Raw genomic sequence first — 18,348 nt, forward strand, 5'->3', positions numbered from 1 at the left:
TGCTGTCAAATACGCCTACCTCGATTATCCGGGCCCCGGCTGAACGAGCGCTTGGTTGGATAGCGGAAAAAAGAGGAAGAAAAGTAAGGAAAATTGACACACGCAGCGGAGGTGCATCTTTGTCAGCCGTTTCGTAGTTCTTTTTTTTCAAACGCCAAAAGCTTTCAATGACGATGGAAAATCAGGAAGAAATATTGATGCTGCTGGAGCGTTTTACCAAATCGAAACAGAAGGACATCCCGCGCGAACTCGAGGACTACCTAAACTTTGTCGCACGCACGGGCGATACACTTTACCGCTGGGTACTGGTGAAGCCGCTATTCCGCGAAAAGCTAGTGAATGTAATTACCGACTTTCATCATAGCACACCTAGCATTGCAGGTAAATATATAAGCTGTAGGACACGTACCACTATGACCCATCTGGTTCAAATTTTATACATTCTCATGGCCACAGATATTCCCCAATGTCCCAACGTCGATCCGTTCAACTTCGAGAGGATGAAGCGGGCGCTGTTGGAGCGGATGGATTCCTTCAATTCCGCTCCCTTCACGGTGCAGCGTATCTGCGAGCTGCTTACGGAACCGCGCAAACAGTACACCCGTATTGATAAGTTTATGCGAGCGGTGGAAAAGAATATTTTAGGTGAGTTTGGGCGATCACGACATTACCGTGCAAATAGACCTGGAGCGATATTTCTCAGTGAGATATTTCGCAAAGTAGCTCAATTTAGCAAACAAAGGAAAATCGCTGGGCGAGACATTTCTTTGGCTACTGTGATGATATAATTCTATGTGTTTCTATGGCATCGACGTTTAGATGCTGTTTTTTATATATGAACTTTTCATCGCATTTCATCGCATCGCAACGAGAGATCTCTCACTGAGAAATGTCGCTCCAGGTCTATTTGCACGGTTAGGGAAAAGAAAAACAAAATGGACTACTTTATTTCTGTACAAGTGACGAGTTTTTAAACTGGTTGCCATGCAGCTGTTAACAACAGTTCACATCAGCTGGTTCGTTACTATCAGTGTTCAGTCCTCGAACTGGGCTGCAAGCATGTGTAGCTGCTGCCGTATGACTTTGCCGGCCGCGTTGCGTGGAATTTCCTTGACGAATATTACACCACCGGCCAGCTGTTTGTATTTGACGACACGCTCCTTCACATGATCCTGCACCTCCTTCTCGTTCAGATCGGAACCCGGCCTAACGACGACAAAGGCACGTGGAAGCTCGCCGGCCGTTTCGTCCGGTACACCGGCCACAGCCACGTCGCCAACTTCGGGCAGTTCAAGAATAATGTTTTCTAGCTCCGTTGGGGAAACCTGTTCGTGGGTAGGAGAGTAAGAGGGAAAAATGTATATCATTGTCAACATCGTTAGTCTCTTTAGTAACTCATATCGAACAATTGTTATCCTTTTGCAGTGGTTAGCACACAGGAACCAGGTCGCCGTCGCAGTGACAGTGAGAATGGCGATTCACTCGATTCGATCGTAAACGGTGATCTGGAAGTGAACGTTGATATCGAAATGGACAACGAGCAGTTCCATCTGGAAGCGGACGCTTTGCTGCCGGACTCGAGCGACCCAGTCAGTTCACTGCACGGCTCGCTCGCGGACGTAGGCGCTTCGCAGCGCGCTTGCGAAGGAAACGAAATCAACGGTGGACGGGTTGTTGGCGCCTTCATGAACAACGATGCCGGAAATCAAACTGCCAAGGGTGGATTGAATTCCGATGGACATCAAAGTGTTATTGATACGAATGAAAATGCGACCGATGGAGATATAGCGGCACCGCTGCTTGAAGCTTCCCTTGAATCATCCTCCTCTGTGGCGGACGCCGCCGTCCAGTCCGGAAAGGATGATGAGCTTGAAAAAGAATCGCTGCATGAGCCAACGTCGATCAATGAGGAGGACGCTATTAACACGGACGCACCCGCACAAACAGCTCGGGAGGAAGAAACCGGAACAACCGCACGGGACACTTTAGTTCCAGCAGATAAACCAAGCGCGGACTCAGCAGTGCACGAAGCGGTGGCAAAGCAACACGAGGAAAAGGAAGAAAATATAGACGTAATTAAATCTCAAGCAAATTCAGCTGGCGGGGAAGATGAAAAGGACACCATCGTTCAGGAAGACGAAGAGCCGAAAGCTAAAATGGTGAAGTACGACGATGATCCACTTCCGGCGCAATCGATCTCATGCACCACCACCACCACCACTACCACCAGCGTTATCAAGGCAGAAGTACATGCTTCCGATGTAAGTGATGCTTTGTCCACACAACCGGAAAGTGAACAAGCCGTTGAAGAAAAAACCACAGAACCAAACCCTTCGAAGCTAGCGGATACTTTAGACGAAACAGTCAAAGAAAACACCACAATTGAAAGCGGTTCCGTTGTTTTGGGGGAACAAACAGTCATAGCTAGTGACGGCGGAAATGGGGAGGAAGCTGATAGCGTTACCCTAAATGCAAGCAGCGCAACCGGTGACGTTGATCGCAAAGAACATTCCAAGAGTGACCAAGAGGCCGAATCAGTAGCACCAACCATTACTACCGTCGTTTCGGAGCCATCTGTGACGATTCCGCAGGAAGCAGACTCGACTGAACAAACCGCCACAAACGCGGCTGAGATGGAAGCATCCTGCGCAGAACCGACGATACAGGTGGCAGGAGAAGATGATCGTACGACGGCACAGCAGCTAGAAATGGAACTGGCAGCGGTAGCCGCGGCCGCATCGGCAGCTACACCTTCTGAGATTGTTGTAGAAGAAGTGGACATGACTGGCGAACCGGGAGCAACGGAAATGGCCGAAGAAGACACAAAAGCGGACGACAATGTGATGGACATTGACGAATCGAGCGTGGAGATGATGGATCAGTAGATTCGCCGTCTCTCTTCTTCTCTCACTGACCACCATGCGGTGCGGATCGCTGTCTAATCGAGAACAACCCGATTGCGCGTCTATTGACCGAGACAGCTGCTCGTCTGTTGTATTAATGCTAATCTTAAATGGATCGATTTTTTAAAAGGACAAATAAACTAAACAAACACTACCAGATACAAGATCGATGTATAGCTAGCTTGCTTGCTTACCTGGTTTCCCTTCACCTTGATCAACTCTTTCGTCCGATCGACGATGAAAAAGAATCCCTCCTTGTCGTAGTATGCAACGTCGCCGGTACGCAAGAAACCGTCCCCAACCAACGTTTCCTTGGTGGCGGCTTCGTTGTTCAGATAGCCCTTCATAATTTGTGGCCCACGCAGGTACAGCTCCCCCGTCTGATGTGGACCCTGGTTGCTACCATCCGTAAGCGATACAATCTTGGCCTCCGTATTGGGGTACAGCTGACCACACGTGCCGACCTTAGACTGATCGTAACGATGTGGTGTGCAAAGGGTAACCGGTGAACTTTCGGTCATGCCATAGCCCTGTGCAATATCAATATCGCGTCCAACCTTGGTACGGAACTTCTCCTGCAGCTGCAGTGAGGCTGGTGCGGCACCGACCAGCACAGATTCCACACTCGACAGCAGATCGGGTGTTACTTTCGGGTGTGTAGCAAGGAAAAGTAGTAGCGATGGTACCACAAACAGGAACTGGGGACGGAACTCCGCAAGACACTGGATGTAATCTTCCGGGATGAATCTACAGGATATGATAAAATGCATGAAATGGAGGTTTCATAAAAACCATCCTCTCCAACTCAGAACTCGATCCTCATCAAGAGATTCGGTTTCGATCTTATAAGTTCAGAAAATGTTCTATTGCTAACCCTCAAAGCCGTGTTGTAGTTCAAATTCATGGGATTAGAAAAAATACACTTAACAATTGCATAGTTAGCTTTACACTCGTCACAATTCATTTACACCCATACCCAATTGGTTCATCGCTTTGGAGCTAAATTGATAAGCAATTTGCTTTAGCCGTTTAATCAATCGTTGTAGGTCCCCCGGTGCCCCCCTGTTGTGTATCGATGAATTTGAATAGGGAAAACTGGAGTTTGTAACCATGCAGACTCGTTGTTATACGGACGCATATTTAGAAAAATGCTAAACATTGAAAAATTCTTTCATCAAGCTGCTGATTAACACGTATCGAACATTGGTTCGATCGACTTTTGCATTCATAATGTATGGAACGAATGTGCGATGCCGTTAAAAACAGTTGCAGTTCCAACAATTCCGGAAAATCCGCTAAACATCCACTAAAACATTGGCAGAATGGTGAACCATCACAAACATTCAATAATATCGATACGAGTGATAAAAGCACCGCAAAAGACTCGTTTATGAAATCCACATCGAAGTCTTTTTATCGTCGGTACACCCCAAAGAAAAAATTCAATTTCTGCATTGCATTGGAGAGCATCAACGATCAGAGCAGATCGTGCCTCGACAAAAAAAGCAGTGCCTTTGTGTTGGTTGTAAGCACGTGCCACTTTCAACTATTGCGCGCACCCACATCCTATATGTGGTTGCGATACAGCGCCAGTAACAAAGATGTTGTGTGTTTTTTTTGTGTGGTTCACCAGATACTTTATTCGATAATTATTTATAAATATATATATTTATGCATGTAAATAAATGTTGATCTTAACGGTATCCATATTTATTAATTATAGTATATCATTTAAATCATTACTTGTGTTTTTATGCAATTTGAGAGGGTGTGTTCTTGCCTTTGTTGCTGACGATCTGCTCCGCGTGTATGTGTGCGTGCGTGCGCGCGCGTATGTCCATACAAAGTATGGAAAATCGTAACTAGGTGGTGCTAAAGAGGATTCGCACATCCTAGCATATGCGTGTATGAGCTCCCGGGGCGGAGGGTTGGGGTCGTCTCGCAGCAGACTACTTTGTAGTTAATATTGTTTGCAGCAATAAACAATATATTTTGCACCAGCAGCATCATTATCATTTGTCGATCGTCATTATCAAACGCGACCATGGTGTTGGAAAAGTGGCGAAAAAGTGGAGAGGATCAATTGTTTGTTTTTGCAGCAGCTTTAGTTTGTTAAATCCATCTCATCACATTTCCTAGCCATCTCTCTCAACACCGGCATAGGCACCACACCACACGACACACACACACACACGCGCTCATCTATATACGCACACCCGCACACACACGCGCACGCAGCAAAAAAGAGCACACCTCGTGGGATCTACTACTTGTACACTAAACACTTTTTGCCTTAGTTTCTGCTTGGTTTTTCTGTGTTTTACTATGCGCAAAAACATTTTCCCTTTTTTCGCCGCCTTCGTGCCCGTTTTTTTTGTATCACTCCCCTCGCCTACCTTTCCAAGAACAAGAGGAGGAGGTACGAATATTTACTCGATAGTAGTAGCATTCTGGGGGTAGTGTGTGGGTTTTTGTGTATTGTATAAAAAGATGAATCGTAGTACCATCAGCACAGACCGCGGACCGCGCAACAAGAGGGACACAGAACCAAAATGAAAGCGATGAAGTGACCAGAAATATCCTTTCCATAGCCCTTCAACCACTCATTCACACTGCTACCTATTATTCCCTCAACCAAGCTTAATTAATTTTCTTTTCTATCGCTTTCTCGTTCACCCTCGTCGCTATCCCCACCCTTTTCTCCTTCTTCACTATCCGGTTCCATCAACTGCACGAAGAACTGTGTAGTTGATTTGATGCAGACGCCTCGGCCTTCAGGTTCGTGGTCATTGTTGTCCTCTACCCAACACTTGAACCCGTCCATGATGACGCCCAGTTCGTGGAGCTGCAGGAAGATCATCTGCAGCAAATTTGGCGGATGCTGCAGTTTCACCACCAGCCGTTGGATAGCGTACAGCGCCTCGAGCTCGCGCTTAGCCTTCCCGCAAAGATATCGTTGCAGCAGCTGATGCCACTGTTCCATCTTCTTCAAATCGAGCTTCTTGTTGGTAATGCAGTGCTCGAACACGGCCGTCGTCAGCGTGCGGATGAATTCGGACGAATCCATCTGCTGTTCGGTGACATACGCGTCAATGAATTTGAATATCTCCTCGTTTGCTGCATTCGCTTCCAGGAACTGTCGAATGTTCTTCGCTAACGTGCGCATGTCCTTCTTCTCACATTCGAGCAAATAGCCCAGCTTGGCATCGGCCAACTTCTGTTTGATTGCCTCCTCCTCGGTAGAATTGCTGAATTCCCTAAGATCCAGCGGTCCCTCAAACCACAGCTTCGCGGTAGCGTCTTTGCCATGGATGGCTTGATAGCTCTGCAGAGTTGTTATCAGAAAACGCCAGCGCAAATCGACATAGTTTGCCAAGGAGATCAATGCGAGCTGCCGCACGTCCTGCAGCGTAAGCAGCCGTTCGTGTAGTGGAGGTACGAAGTAATCAGCTAGATATTCCCACAGCTTGGGTAAATCGATCATTAGGTCAAGTGGATCATACAGCAATTCCTTCAATACACATTGGAAGTCCGTTCGATTGATCATCTTATTGCTCATCATCATCGTCACGATTTCCGATGATTCTTTGCGCTCCTTCACGCTTTTTCCAAAATTTTTATGCACGAGCAGCTTCGCGACGGTATCGAGAGAGGTATTGCTCACTTCAATCTCCGTCAACTTGTATATCTGCTTTTTCAACCTTTCGTCGAACGGATCGTAACTTTCGGCACTCCGCAACCCTTCGTCACTGTTTGTTGGCGTTGCTGGCGCAGGTCCCGTCGATGACGACGCCGACGAAGGTGCTGGAGGCATTTGAAGTTGCTGATAAAATTGCCCCGACATGGAGGAAGATGGTCCCATTCGATTCATCCGCGGTGGCTGCTGCTGTTGCTGCGACTGGTTATTGGAACCTCTGCTTTGCATCGATGGAGCTCCCTTGCCCATGTTTCTATCCCATTCACGATCCATGCCACCGCCACCACCGGAAGACGAGGAAGGTTCCTGGGAGGATCGGGAATAGCGATCCTCGTTTTGGCTGCTACTACTACCAAACCGTGCATAACGATCCTGTTCTGATGATTTTCCGTGGTATGGTTCCTTGTTAGAACCACGGTTCCGCTCCCGTTCCCGTTCCCGTTCGCGCTCGCGTTCCCGATCACGCTCGCGCTCATTACTGTCGCGATCCGCTAGTGCACCGAATGACGACGGCGTGTCTTCCTGCAGCGCGTTGTAAATGTTGCTGCTGTCCGTTGTCCGTGTCCACTTATCCGTCGAGTAGTTCGCAGCTCGGCCCAGCTGCGTTGTATCAAAGTTCATCGTATTTGGCAGCATCTTTGGATCTATCGAGAACGGACGATTACTGCTACGGCTGTTGGTAACGGCTAGGAATCCATCGTCGTCTTTCTGTAACCGGCCACCTTTGGTGGAACCGCTACCACCACCACTACTACCACGACCAACGCTGCCCTGATTGTAGCCTGAGGCACCACTGCCACTGGATGATTTGCCGTATAATGAGCCACCCGTACCACCACTTCGAGAACCACCGGAACGGCCCGAGTTACTGCCGCCGCTATCTTTGGTCGGCATGAAATTCAGCATGTTGATACGGTTCTGCTCCGATTCTGCCTCGCGGGCAATCTGCGAGATCGTTTTTGGGTTGAGCTCCTGGCGACGTGGCACCCAGCGGTTCTTGCGTAAATCGATCACATCCTGAATCATAAACCGAATCCGGCTGCTAATCTTGTACAGTTCGAATTGTTTCACAATTTTTTCCAGCTGGTTGAAGTATGGTGTCAGCGTTAGATCGCGCGTTAGATCCAGCTTGGCACCGACCGTCGTCAACAGCTTGCACAGACATTCCAGCGACGCTTCGTAGCAGCTCTCGGGATTTTGGGGCAGCAGCGTATCGAAACACTTTAGCATGATCTTCGGCGGCAACAGACCCTCCTTGTACAGCTCGCCAATGAACCGCACCATACCGACCGCTCTCCGCCGCACCTTCAGCTCCTCCTCCTCAAGCTGTTCATTTAGTTCCTCGAACTCCTCCTTTTTCAAATGTTTACTTTTCTCTAACTTCGCCCGACGTTCACGGACCGCATTCGCTTGATCTTTGCGCCGCTCCATGAACTCATTCTCACATCGTTTCAAAATGTTCGTGCGAAAGTCTGCTTTCTGATCCGAGACGCCTATCGAGCCGATTTCGCGGCACATTTTAGCGTATGCTTCGGAAAAGTTCGGCTCCGAGATTGCTTTCTCGACCACCAGCTTAATGCAACCATCGAACTGTTCCATTGTATTGATAGTAAGTTTCTTAACCTGTTCCACCAGCTTGGTAAAATTCTCCGGCGTCAATTTGTTAAGGATGCTACGCATCGTTCGCATAAGCTGTTCCGTTTCGTCTTGTTTTGAGTTAACGCTATTCATGAGCTGAGTCGGCTTCCAGGCGTTAGCGCTTGAGTTCAGCTTCACTTCCTCGTTCAGCTGCAGGTTTAGCTTTATGATCTTCGACCCGGTCTTGCTCATACCCTGCTGCGATTGCTTGTTAGGCTGGGCACCGCCGCCGGATTGGTTGCCACCACCCGCATTTCCCTGCTGCGATGAACGCTTGGGCACATACGATTGCCTCACCGGGTTGTGGTGCATCGTGCCACCTTTCATAAAGTTCGGCAGCAGCAAAAAATCGTTGCCCTTTACATTGCTACCATACGCATTGCCACCGCCACCTCCTGCATAGTTTGTTCGCACGAGCAGATTTTCCAGGTTGTTCGGCAAGTTAAGCGGCTTCTCGATGGCCGGAGGGATGTTTTTCAACATCATCAACTGTTCGCGCGAATACTTTTTCTTGCCGGTCGGATTCTCGGGACTCCACTGGTCCGGATCGTAAACGATTAGCGTGATTGATTTGCTCTTTTTCACTGCTGGCGGCGGTGGTGCCATACTGCTGGCATTCGGCCCAACTTGTTTCGCTTTCGTCTGCCCGCCAGCTGCTGCTGGTGCCGTCGCCGTTGTCGTTGTAGTGATCGTCGTCGTTCTGGACGTTAACGATTCTTCCTGCTTACGCTCATCCACCGCGGTTATCGATGAGACCTGTTTCGCTCCAGCATCAGATGCAGCCGAGGGTATCTCTGTAACTACGTTACGGTTATCGTCCAAACTACTGTTGGCAGCATTGATCGTGGGCGCTACCGCATTGTTGGACGTGACAACATCGTTACTTTTAGTGCTGCTTTGAGCGTTCTTGCTACGGTCATTTGGGGCGATTTTATCAGTCTCGCCGCCTTGGTGCTGTTCGCGATCCTCAATTGTTGCCTTCGGCATCATACCGGTCGCTTTTACATTATCAACCGACGGTGCGGCTCCCTTACCGTCGACGTCTACCGAGCTTAAGTGTCTGGTGTATTCCACATTGTTATTATTAATATAATCATTATCTAGATGCTTAACGCTACGTTCCTTATTTAAAAAGTTTACTTGCTGTATAGCAGCAGTGGAGGGCGGTTCAGCCGCCGGTTCCGGACTCATAATGTTGGCAGTAGTAGCAACCGCATCGGCTATAGTCACAGCTGCCCGATCCGTCTCGTCTGAGGCAACTGCAGCGTCAGCACCAACAACATGGATATGTTCCACCTCATCCATTTGGCCACCCTCTGCCGCCACCTGTTGGTCAGCTTCCCTTTCTTCCTGCTTCGGCAACGGCGCCATCACCTTTTCATCTTCGACAATATTCATTTTCGCTATAGTTTCAACGAGCTTATCAGCGGTATCATCGATATGCTGGTCGGCTATGATGTCGATGTTTTCACTCGACCGCTGTTGAGGCACGTTCGCATTCTGCGCGTCATCATGCTCCGCCATATCCATAGCACACTCCTCCAACTTACTCGTCGGCTCCTCAATAGCTGGTAAACTGTCCGCATCTGTTCTTTCCATCACTTCTGAGGTACTATCAGTGTCCACGCTACCAATACTGCCACTGTTGTTACTACTTTCCACCGGAGCCACAGCGACCGAGGAAGAAGGAGCGGCTGGTGGAGGAGCTTGCAGTAAGCTACCCGTGGTGGTGTTACTGCTGCTGCTGCTGCTACCAGTGTAAACGAATGGTTCGGCATCCGAAGAAAGGTTTGACTCTGTGACGGATTTTTCCGAGATCGTACGGAATCGTCGATCGTTCGGTGCAACAGCTGCAATCGACGGAGGTGGCTCTGTCATGTAGTTGGCCCCGACTACCTGATGGTGAAGGTGGTGCGGATGCTGCTGCACAACGATCGTTGCCGCACTGTGCTGCGGTGGTGGAAGTGCACCTGTAGGCATCATGTCACTTTCCACAATCACTGCACCAGAGTGGTTGGGAGGAACGGAAGAGGCTGCAACAGCCGCTGCCTGAGCTTGAGCCTGAGCGTGTGCTGCTGCTGCTGCTGCTTGAGCGACGGCCACGGCTTGCTGGGATTGCTGTAAAGCATACGAATGCTGCTGCTGCTGCTGCTGCTGTTGTTGTTGCTGCTGCTGTTGTTGCTGCTGCTGTTGTTGTTGCTGCTGCTGTTGCTGCTGCTGTTGTTGCTGCTGCTGCTGCTGCTGATGTTGATGTTGATGCTGCAGATGCTGATGATGTTGTTGGTGCCTTTGATGTGAATGATGATGCTGTTGCTGCTGCTGCTGCTGATGGTGATGGTGCATCTGGTGCTGCTGGTGTTGATGCGCCTGTTGTTGATGCTGCTGCTGCTGCTGATGTGAATGATAATGATGGAGCTGTTGTTGTTGCTGCTTCGCGTGTGGATGTTGCTGCTGCTGCTGCGAATGATGCATTGCTCCGTCAGGGATAGGTTTCTTCTTTTTTATGTACGAGTTGGGTATCTCTACCGAGGGACCGTCGGACATGGCGGACACAACGGGCGTTCCCGTGACCGTCATGTCGTTCGCTAGATGCGGCGGTAAATGAGGCGGAGGGTGCGAATGATTCATCATCTTTAGTCCTCCGCTGACATATAAATCGTGTGGGTGCCCAGGCCCTGGCGGCAGTTGCCCTCCTGGGACGACAGGTTGCTGCTGTTGGGGCGGCGGTGGGACCTGCTGCTGGTGATTTGGAACACGGCTTAGATCATGTCCGGTTAAAAGCATCTGAGGGGGCGGTTGATGGTGGTGCTGCGTTGGCGGCATTTGACTCACCAACGGCGGAGGAACCACCATTTCTTGCCCCGATTGATGTGGTGGATAGTCCGAATAATCCTGCGCGTCTCCCATGTGCGATGCCGTAGTGACGGACTGTGCTACCGGCGCCGTTGGTCCCGGTGTTCCGGCAGAAGAAACTGTGACCGAGGCAGCAGTAGCAGTGGCAGAATTGCCACCCCCCGCGGTTCCTCCACTCGAATTCGTATCATTGAACATGTTTTCTAAAATATCCTCGTTGGTGCTGGGATCGATGATGCGAAGGGCATGCTTACGCTTTTCCCGCTTTGCCGGTTGCTTGGCCGGTTCATTCGGTCCACCTGGTCCGACCCCTACAATACCGACACCCACGCCGGCACCGGCACCCTGTTGCATATGTGGCGGCGGTGCGGCGATAAGGTTCGACATCTGTGAATACGAAGTATGCGGTTGTGTTGAGACAACCGCCACTTGGGCCGCTGTTCCTGCTTGCTGATGTTGCTCCAAAGGCGCAACATGACTGGCGGCAACTTGTTGGGGAGCCTGCGGTGGATGCATGTGCTGCATCATTTCGTGTGTCACCTGCATAGGTGCTGGCTGCTGATTCGTGTGAGCGTGCTGATGCAGCGGCACTTGCGAAATCTATCGAGGAAGGAAGCATAATGAGTTAGCGATGGCACAGAACGCGATCGCGCTGGTGTTCACCCTGTTCACTTGTTTTTACGCTGAGTTATGCTTTAGAACACACATACTTACATTTACTATATTGTTATCTGCTCCCTGTTGACGACGGCCACCCGCCGCCTGCGGGTACAGCATGTACTGCGGATATAGTACTGGCATATTTCCCCAGGGACCCGGTATTCGTGGCACCGGCTGCATTAAGTTGAAGGTCATCTGCATCTGATGGTACGGTATCTGCACCGCACCCCGTGGCCGCGCAGATTGACCTCCGCCTGTACCGCGAAACACGGGTTGCGGCGTGTAGAGCTGTTGCTGATTCATCATCGCTGCTTGCTGCGATGTGAGTTTCATGTCCGCCTGCTGCTGCTGCTGTTGCTGCTGTTGTTGCTGCTGTTGTTGCTGCTGCTGCTGGGACGTGGGGGTCCCCGATGCCATGTTACGTATGACCGTACCAGGTGGCAACGGCCCTCCTCCACTTTGCATTTTTTATATCCAGACGTCACACCAGACAGAGCATACTTCTTTGCTTGTCACACGGAAGTTTCATTGAAACACTGCAAATAATAATTGACACACACATCCATCCATGAGGGCAATGAGGGTTGCATTTCCCCATACACACATGGTAGGAATTGGCGAAAAGGGAGGAAACGGATCATCAGACCAAGTTGGTATTTTCTTCTTTATCCACCGATTCTTCTTTTTGCACTTCTTTTCCTCTTCTTCATCATCTAGGATGAAGAAGCGTCGGGAGAGAGCAATGTGAGATTAGGTGGATTCGCGGATTTTCCCCGGCTTAGTTCGCTCACGGCGGTGGCGGCGGCGACACGTTACTACCAAAAATCGCACACGCACGCATGGCTCAGGGCACAAATAACAAACAAAAAACAAAAAGGAAGAAACTATAGTTTCCGCTTGATCTTACCTAGCCCAACTGGAACCTTGTTAATCCCATTGATACTAATCAGGAGTGAAGCCGGACAGAGACACCGCACCGTAAAAGTGCCAGTCGTCGTCGTCGTCACGGAAGGAGAAAATAGAAGCAAATATAGGTTATCTGACTGTGAACCAACCAGGCACCTGCTGCTGCTGCTGCTACTGCCAGCTAGCAGCCTGTGGAACGTTTTTCGTCGCCGGAATCGTCGGTCGGTCGTAACCCGTGCAGCACTAATGCAATCCGCGTATATCTGCTTCCGTAACGCGGCAATTACACGCGCTCGAGTTCAATTTTTCAGCAACGTTTTCGTGTGAGGCAATTATTTTCACCACAAATTCATCCCGTTCAGTAAAAAAAAATTAGGCCGTGGAACGGTTTGACAGCTTGTGACGTTTAACGAAATCGATTGATTACGTAAAAAATGCTTCTGTCGCGTTGGCAACACTGCACTCGCTGGCAGCACGGAATGTACTGATTGTGAATCAAAGCCAGGTCGCACTGGTGCGAGATCGAGTACGGAATTGTATACAAAAAATCTCACTTAATGTTAGCAATTGACTACTGATGTCCGAATAGTAGAACGAGGGTGATTTTTTTTTCACGAAAATACGTTTGTAACGGTCACTGTGATGCTTCTTTGAATTTGACTAACCTTCAGTTGACCTCAAGGGGTAAATGTCGATCCTTTTTGTAATACAAAAAGCGTTTAGTATGTCGAGTTGAGTACTGAATGAATATTTAAAAACGCTGTTCAATTCCCTTTTTTGAAAATCGAATAGGTTTTTTTTTAATTTTCTTTGTCGCATAAAATTAAGTAGAAATGTGGAATTTTCTTTACACATTAATTTTTAGAACCCGGTTGAATACCGTTGACAGAAAAACTTGACAGAAATATATAAGATTGTGGGGACAGAAATTATGAACTTGCGTATAGCACGTATAGCGGAAAATGTGTTTGGAATAGAATGAGTATAGAATATAATAATTATAAATACCTGGGAATTGAAACTATATGGTTTTTAGACTTGATCACAGAATGCAAAATAGCATTAAGTCCATAAATGTGGAAGTAAGGCGGTATGGTCAAGATTGTGTCCTTCTTATCGACTGAAAATATACGAAACCATACAGATGTGATTGCCAGAACTGCCTTGGACGATAGCTACCGATAACACTTACTATACTCTGGTTGATAATATTTGGATATTGCAGGATGTGATCCTTGAGCAAGGTTCGCTACGAGGTTGTAGTGAGATAGTTCCACGCCCTTCGGCAGTCCTGTTGTACCGGACGAATAGGGTAGAATGGCCGTTTTATGGCAATCGATTTCGGGGAGCTCGCAGCGATGATTTTCTTTCAGAAATTGCTACAGAGTGTGCGATTACAAACGTCGTACTGATTAAGGGTGTGTGTTCAGCTCGGACACAAATCGACAGAACCTACCTCAAATCCGTAGATATTTTTATCGAAATCATGCTTTCCACCGATGCAGATGGTTCCTTTGTACTGTTTCACCTTGGATTTGAACATTTCCGCAACAGGCAACAGCATTGGAAGTGTGACAATGGCCGACACACCAGCATTTTCAAACTGGCGGCATACTTCCTCTGCAGATAAGGAAAAAACGGAAATGAATGCGCAACGCAGCAAGGAAAGCATGAAGATTGACGATGCACTTACCCGCCGTATACAACGGATTGGCGAATGTGACGGATAAACCTGCCAACAAGCCACCGTGCAGTGCCGGAACGAATTCGGGTATGTTGGGAAGCAGCAGTCCTAAAACATCGTTCTTGCGCATGGCACATCCCTTTTGCGATATCAGACCACGCGCCATTCGTTTTGTCATCTCGTAAGCCATCCCGTACGTATACGATCGTTTCGTAGCACCACACGTCTTCATGAGGCGGGAAATAATTTAAACCGATATCGAAATAAGGTATACATTCTTTGCGAAAGATTGTGCGATCAAATTGGAAAACATGGGCGTGTATATTGCAAAAAAAAGAAGAAGAAAAATGCATCCGCGTATTTTGTAATCACGTTTCGCGCACATTATCATCGCCTCGCATCAGATGATCGTATGTAGCCACCATACGCGACATTCCCTCTTCCGCTTCCTTGATTAGGATCTGGGCCAAAGTACAATCGGGCTTGCCGGCGTGGCTGTATGAGCACGAACCAAAATACAAGCGTCTTATCAAAGCTTATCAAATTCGAAAATGACCCACTAGCAACGTTGTTGGGGGGCTTTTGGGTAGTTGTCGACAATTTCCTCGAAAGATTATTTTTTTCAACATTCATCACTTTTACGTGTTCACGCGTTGGGACCAATAATGGTATCCCGGTGTTCTCTTTGGGCTTAAAATTATTACCCAGATGTCCTGCACGCATACGTTTACTTACAACGGCCGGTTTGTCTGCATACTTCTCGTAGCCTTCGAAGATATACTCTGTAACATTCTTCTCCGGGATGTCCACACTACCGAACGGCGATTGTACTATATTCCGTTCGTGGCTCATGTGACGGCAGGGCCCTACTCCACTAGCAATGTTTCGCATGGCTCGCTCGAACACAATTCCCCTGCCAAGCCGGCACGGAACAGTGGATGTAAAGATGCGTGAAATCATCGCTTGCAGCTTATTGTGTCGCACTGGCTGGGTTCCAAATTTTGATTGATTGCACTCACTTTCTTAACTGTAGAGAAGCTTTTCGTCAACTGATCGACTGATTGTTGCCGCTGGAAGCTTCGTTTCGATCTCGCAGCAAGACCTTGATTACCGACGGTGCAGTTCCGTTATCAATCGGCGAGTGTGTTAGCGGTATGTATGTGTTCCAACACCAAAACCCACACCCTTCCAGATTAGAAATCTCGGATGGAGAAGAAGTTCAGGAGGTGATACTTTGTTCAAACGACTTTCTAACTTTCCGTCAGGTGCCAACAGTAACAGAAACGCAGAGTAATGTAATAATAAAAAAGACGTTGAGGTTTTATTATTAACAAATGGTTATATGTTTTCTGTACGACCATTCCAGATTAAAGCTAATCATTGTTTAGCTCTTGTACAGAGCCCAGCTCGACATCGGCAGCCGGATCGTTCTCGTCTGCCTCATCTGCCGCCACTTCTGCTGCACGTTTATCCTGGAATTTATTTTTTTCTGCCCCAAAAACACAAGGTTACACACACAAACGTTACATACATTTCACCAGCAAGGGCTAATAATAAATATGCTTACCGAATTTCGAAAGATCTCCACCGAGCAGCCGCAGCATGTGCATTGTGTCGTACTGATCGACGTATGCCCTAAGGCTCATGGCTCCCTTCCATCCGACGGTGGCGAGTTTTACATCATCCACCATGCATTCCAGAACGCAGCTGCCGGAAGCTGGAAAACAGCGAACGATCATAGTCTCATAGGTCGGGGACGATGTGACATGATTATGCACTTACCGACGTTTTGTAGATTGTGCTGCGTTTCGGCAGTTAGTCCGGAAATTTCTGGTGGTTTAGTAGGATCAGTACACGAGAGCAGCTCTATAAGATCCTTCTTCTGCACCATCACACGACGCTGGTTGCCTACGAACGAATTTACGCTAGCCAGCCCTTCGCTAGCTAGCCGAAAGTCGCACTCGATGTTACGCGTTGCGCAGCGCACGAAGGACTTTACGCCTAGATTAATAATCTTTACGCGCTTCTCGTTAAGCTGCACAATATTCCGTACGATACTCGAGCAGAAATATACGTTTTTCTTCTTTCCAACCTTGCATCGCGTAAGAAGGTTTCTTGGTTCAAAGTCTGAAAAGGATTATGTACGCTGTAGGTACGTTTTCTAACTGTTTTTGTTATAAATGGTAAGTGAATATTACCTTCGCTTAGCTGGAAAAATTTGTTCAACGATTCGAAGATTTCTTCCTTTTCTTCGAAAAATACAAACGGATCTTCTTTGAATCCTCGCATATACTTTGTCTTCTTCTGCGGAGGCTCCACTGCGGGTGAGGGTTCGGTAAGCAGCTGTCCATCACCCACGGTGCCCACCGTTTCCCATGGCAGTGGTTTCCTTTTCTCCAGCAACGCCACGAAGAATCCACCCGTATTCTGTTGGTGTGGCAAGATGCGCAAACACCGATCGAGATGATATTTCTCGACTGCTTCCTCCTTCGACGGTGGAAACATGCCGGGCCGGATAACGGTTCGCTGGGATTCGGGCACATCATCGAAGGTTTTGTAAAACGTTAGATCCTTCGAAGCCGGTTCCCAGTATGTAAGGCCTTTGGAATATTTCAGCGTTGGTAGCGTATCGATACACTCGACTATCTCCAACGAACCTTCCGACTCCTTCAGGAGATGGTACAGAACGGCTTCGTTTTCGATCGGGTTCAGGGAGCATGTTGAGTAGACGAGCTTACCGCCTACCTCGAGCAGTTCGGCGCCACGCTTCAGTATGCGGTACTGCAAACCGTGCAGATTCGAAGCCTGTGCAAGGTTCCATTTGTTCCAGATATCGGCATTCTTTCGCAATGTTCCATCGCCGGAACAAGGCACGTCGCAGAGCACCCGATCGAACTTTAGCGGGCACACCGTACCATCCTCCTTTGTGTACTGCATCGACGGAAAGGTGGCACTATCACCGTTCGTTACGAGAAAACAAGGCGAATTAAGGCGCTTTGTTTGGTGTACCAGCATGTAGCACCGATTGTTGTCCACATCGTTAGCCATCACAAACCCCGTGGGTTGACCATCACTCGCATGCAGTGACTCGATCAATTGTGCCGTTTTGGAACCGGGAGCGGCACACATGTCCAACACCTTATGGTGCGATTGTACACCTAGCACTAGTGGAGGTATCATCGATACCGCCTCTTGCCGACTGATGTAACCGGAGCTCGTTTCCGAAATGAGAAAATTGTGCAGCTTGAACAGTGGTTCGGAGCGCCGAATATCTTTACGCGATAATTCCAACTGCCAGGCCATTTCGCGCGGATACCACGCGAGACACTTGGGAGGCTCAACGAGCGCATCCGTTTCCTCGTTTCGCAGCTCCTTCACTGCCCGGAAGTACTCTTCGAAGAAATCTTGCTTGATCAGCTTCAGCAACAGTGTTGCTTGCGCTTTCGAACCAGTGATGCGAAATGTAACCGGAAGATTTCTTCTCATGTGTGCCATCAACTGTTCCCATTCGGCTTCGGTTCCGCAGATCTGCTGGTGCTTGTAGTACTTCTCAAATGCCTCATTCTCCAGAACGATACTTTCATACGGCTTGTCTCTACGTGCCGGTGGTTCAGCGCCCTGCGAAAGTTATACAAAACAGAGAGAATGTAAATTTTACGCTCCACTATCCTCACCCCAGTGCGTACTACCTTTTCCTTATTGTTGCGTTTCTTCTTAGCGAAAGGGTTCTGTTTGTTTGTCATGTGTTTTGGTTTTCCCATTGTTTCGAACTAGACACGTTGTTGTACTGTAAACTCTCCGTGAAAAATGCCGGCAGAATCAGAAGAAACGAGGAAGAAGAACAATGCGCCAGCTGTCAAACTTCGGCATACTGTCATCGACGTTCGGAGGGAGCTATAAACCACATCGCCATAAAATACCCACTGTTCTGTTATAATAATTCAAAAGAAACGTTGAGTAGGTGCGTAGGTTTTAGATAATGTGGGGAACTTTTTTGGATCGGCAGA

At 48.4% G+C, this 18,348-nt stretch overlaps 4 protein-coding genes and 1 long non-coding RNA gene across 5 annotated transcripts in view; 2 read left to right on the forward strand and 3 right to left on the reverse strand.

The window, feature by feature from the left end:
• LOC125765206 (uncharacterized) overlaps nt 1-18,348 on the forward strand; it is a 361,639-nt gene that overhangs the window by 48,707 nt on the left and 294,584 nt on the right. The gene's annotated exons all lie outside the window — the stretch shown is intronic.
• LOC125765004 (serine/threonine-protein phosphatase 4 regulatory subunit 2) lies at nt 80-3,069 on the forward strand. The gene is made up of 3 exons (XM_049429826.1): nt 80-381; nt 457-645; nt 1,426-3,069. Exons 1-3 carry the CDS (start codon nt 168-170, stop codon nt 2,883-2,885), a joined length of 1,863 nt encoding a protein of 620 aa, XP_049285783.1. The 5' UTR covers nt 80-167; the 3' UTR covers nt 2,886-3,069.
• Nucleotides 916-15,443, reverse strand: LOC125765023 (probable 4-coumarate--CoA ligase 1). Its single transcript, XM_049429865.1, has 7 exons — nt 15,077-15,443; nt 14,351-14,567; nt 14,114-14,277; nt 13,850-14,036; nt 13,666-13,777; nt 3,098-3,650; nt 916-1,325 (listed from the first exon to the last, which is right to left on the reverse strand). Exons 1-7 carry the CDS (start codon nt 15,299-15,301, stop codon nt 1,035-1,037), a joined length of 1,749 nt encoding a protein of 582 aa, XP_049285822.1. The 5' UTR covers nt 15,302-15,443; the 3' UTR covers nt 916-1,034.
• On the reverse strand, nt 4,586-13,605 carry LOC125764897 (eukaryotic translation initiation factor 4 gamma 1-like). Its single transcript, XM_049429559.1, has 3 exons — nt 12,659-13,605; nt 11,806-12,287; nt 4,586-11,691 (listed from the first exon to the last, which is right to left on the reverse strand). The coding sequence occupies exons 2-3, from the start codon at nt 12,214-12,216 to the stop codon at nt 5,548-5,550; spliced, it is 6,555 nt and encodes a 2,184-aa protein (XP_049285516.1). The 5' UTR covers nt 12,217-12,287; nt 12,659-13,605; the 3' UTR covers nt 4,586-5,547.
• LOC125764980 (tRNA (cytosine(34)-C(5))-methyltransferase) lies at nt 15,645-18,249 on the reverse strand. Its single transcript, XM_049429776.1, has 5 exons — nt 18,031-18,249; nt 16,540-17,959; nt 16,124-16,468; nt 15,909-16,058; nt 15,645-15,830 (listed from the first exon to the last, which is right to left on the reverse strand). The coding sequence occupies exons 1-5, from the start codon at nt 18,100-18,102 to the stop codon at nt 15,715-15,717; spliced, it is 2,103 nt and encodes a 700-aa protein (XP_049285733.1). The 5' UTR covers nt 18,103-18,249; the 3' UTR covers nt 15,645-15,714.

The sequence above is a fragment of the Anopheles funestus genome, chromosome 2RL, assembly GCF_943734845.2.
Source record: "Anopheles funestus chromosome 2RL, idAnoFuneDA-416_04, whole genome shotgun sequence".
Lineage (NCBI taxonomy): Eukaryota > Metazoa > Arthropoda > Insecta > Diptera > Culicidae > Anopheles > Anopheles funestus.

What these genes read in the sequence shown, in the direction of transcription:
- LOC125765004 (XM_049429826.1), top strand. Translation starts at nt 168, where the DNA reads ATGACGATGGAAAATCAGGAAGAAATATTGATGCTGCTGGAGCGTTTT. An exon ending in TAGCACACCTAGCATTGCAG is followed by an intron (nt 382 to 456) that starts GTAAATATATAA and finishes TCATGGCCACAG; the next exon opens with ATATTCCCCAATGTCCCAAC. An exon ending in GGTGGAAAAGAATATTTTAG is followed by an intron (nt 646 to 1,425) that starts GTGAGTTTGGGC and finishes ATCCTTTTGCAG; the next exon opens with TGGTTAGCACACAGGAACCA.
- LOC125764897 (XM_049429559.1), bottom strand. Translation starts at nt 12,216, where the DNA reads ATGCAAAGTGGAGGAGGGCCGTTGCCACCTGGTACGGTCATACGTAAC. An exon ending in CAGATAACAATATAGTAAAT is followed by an intron (nt 11,692 to 11,805) that starts GTAAGTATGTGT and finishes CTTCCTCGATAG; the next exon opens with ATTTCGCAAGTGCCGCTGCA.
- LOC125765023 (XM_049429865.1), bottom strand. Translation starts at nt 15,301, where the DNA reads ATGATTTCACGCATCTTTACATCCACTGTTCCGTGCCGGCTTGGCAGG. An exon ending in ATGCAGACAAACCGGCCGTT is followed by an intron (nt 14,568 to 15,076) that starts GTAAGTAAACGT and finishes CGCCTCATGAAG; the next exon opens with ACGTGTGGTGCTACGAAACG. An exon ending in ATATTATCAACCAGAGTATA is followed by an intron (nt 13,778 to 13,849) that starts GTAAGTGTTATC and finishes GTATATTTTCAG; the next exon opens with TCGATAAGAAGGACACAATC.
- LOC125764980 (XM_049429776.1), bottom strand. Translation starts at nt 18,102, where the DNA reads ATGGGAAAACCAAAACACATGACAAACAAACAGAACCCTTTCGCTAAG. An exon ending in AACGCAACAATAAGGAAAAG is followed by an intron (nt 17,960 to 18,030) that starts GTAGTACGCACT and finishes TAACTTTCGCAG; the next exon opens with GGCGCTGAACCACCGGCACG. An exon ending in GCACAATCTACAAAACGTCG is followed by an intron (nt 16,059 to 16,123) that starts GTAAGTGCATAA and finishes GCTGTTTTCCAG; the next exon opens with CTTCCGGCAGCTGCGTTCTG.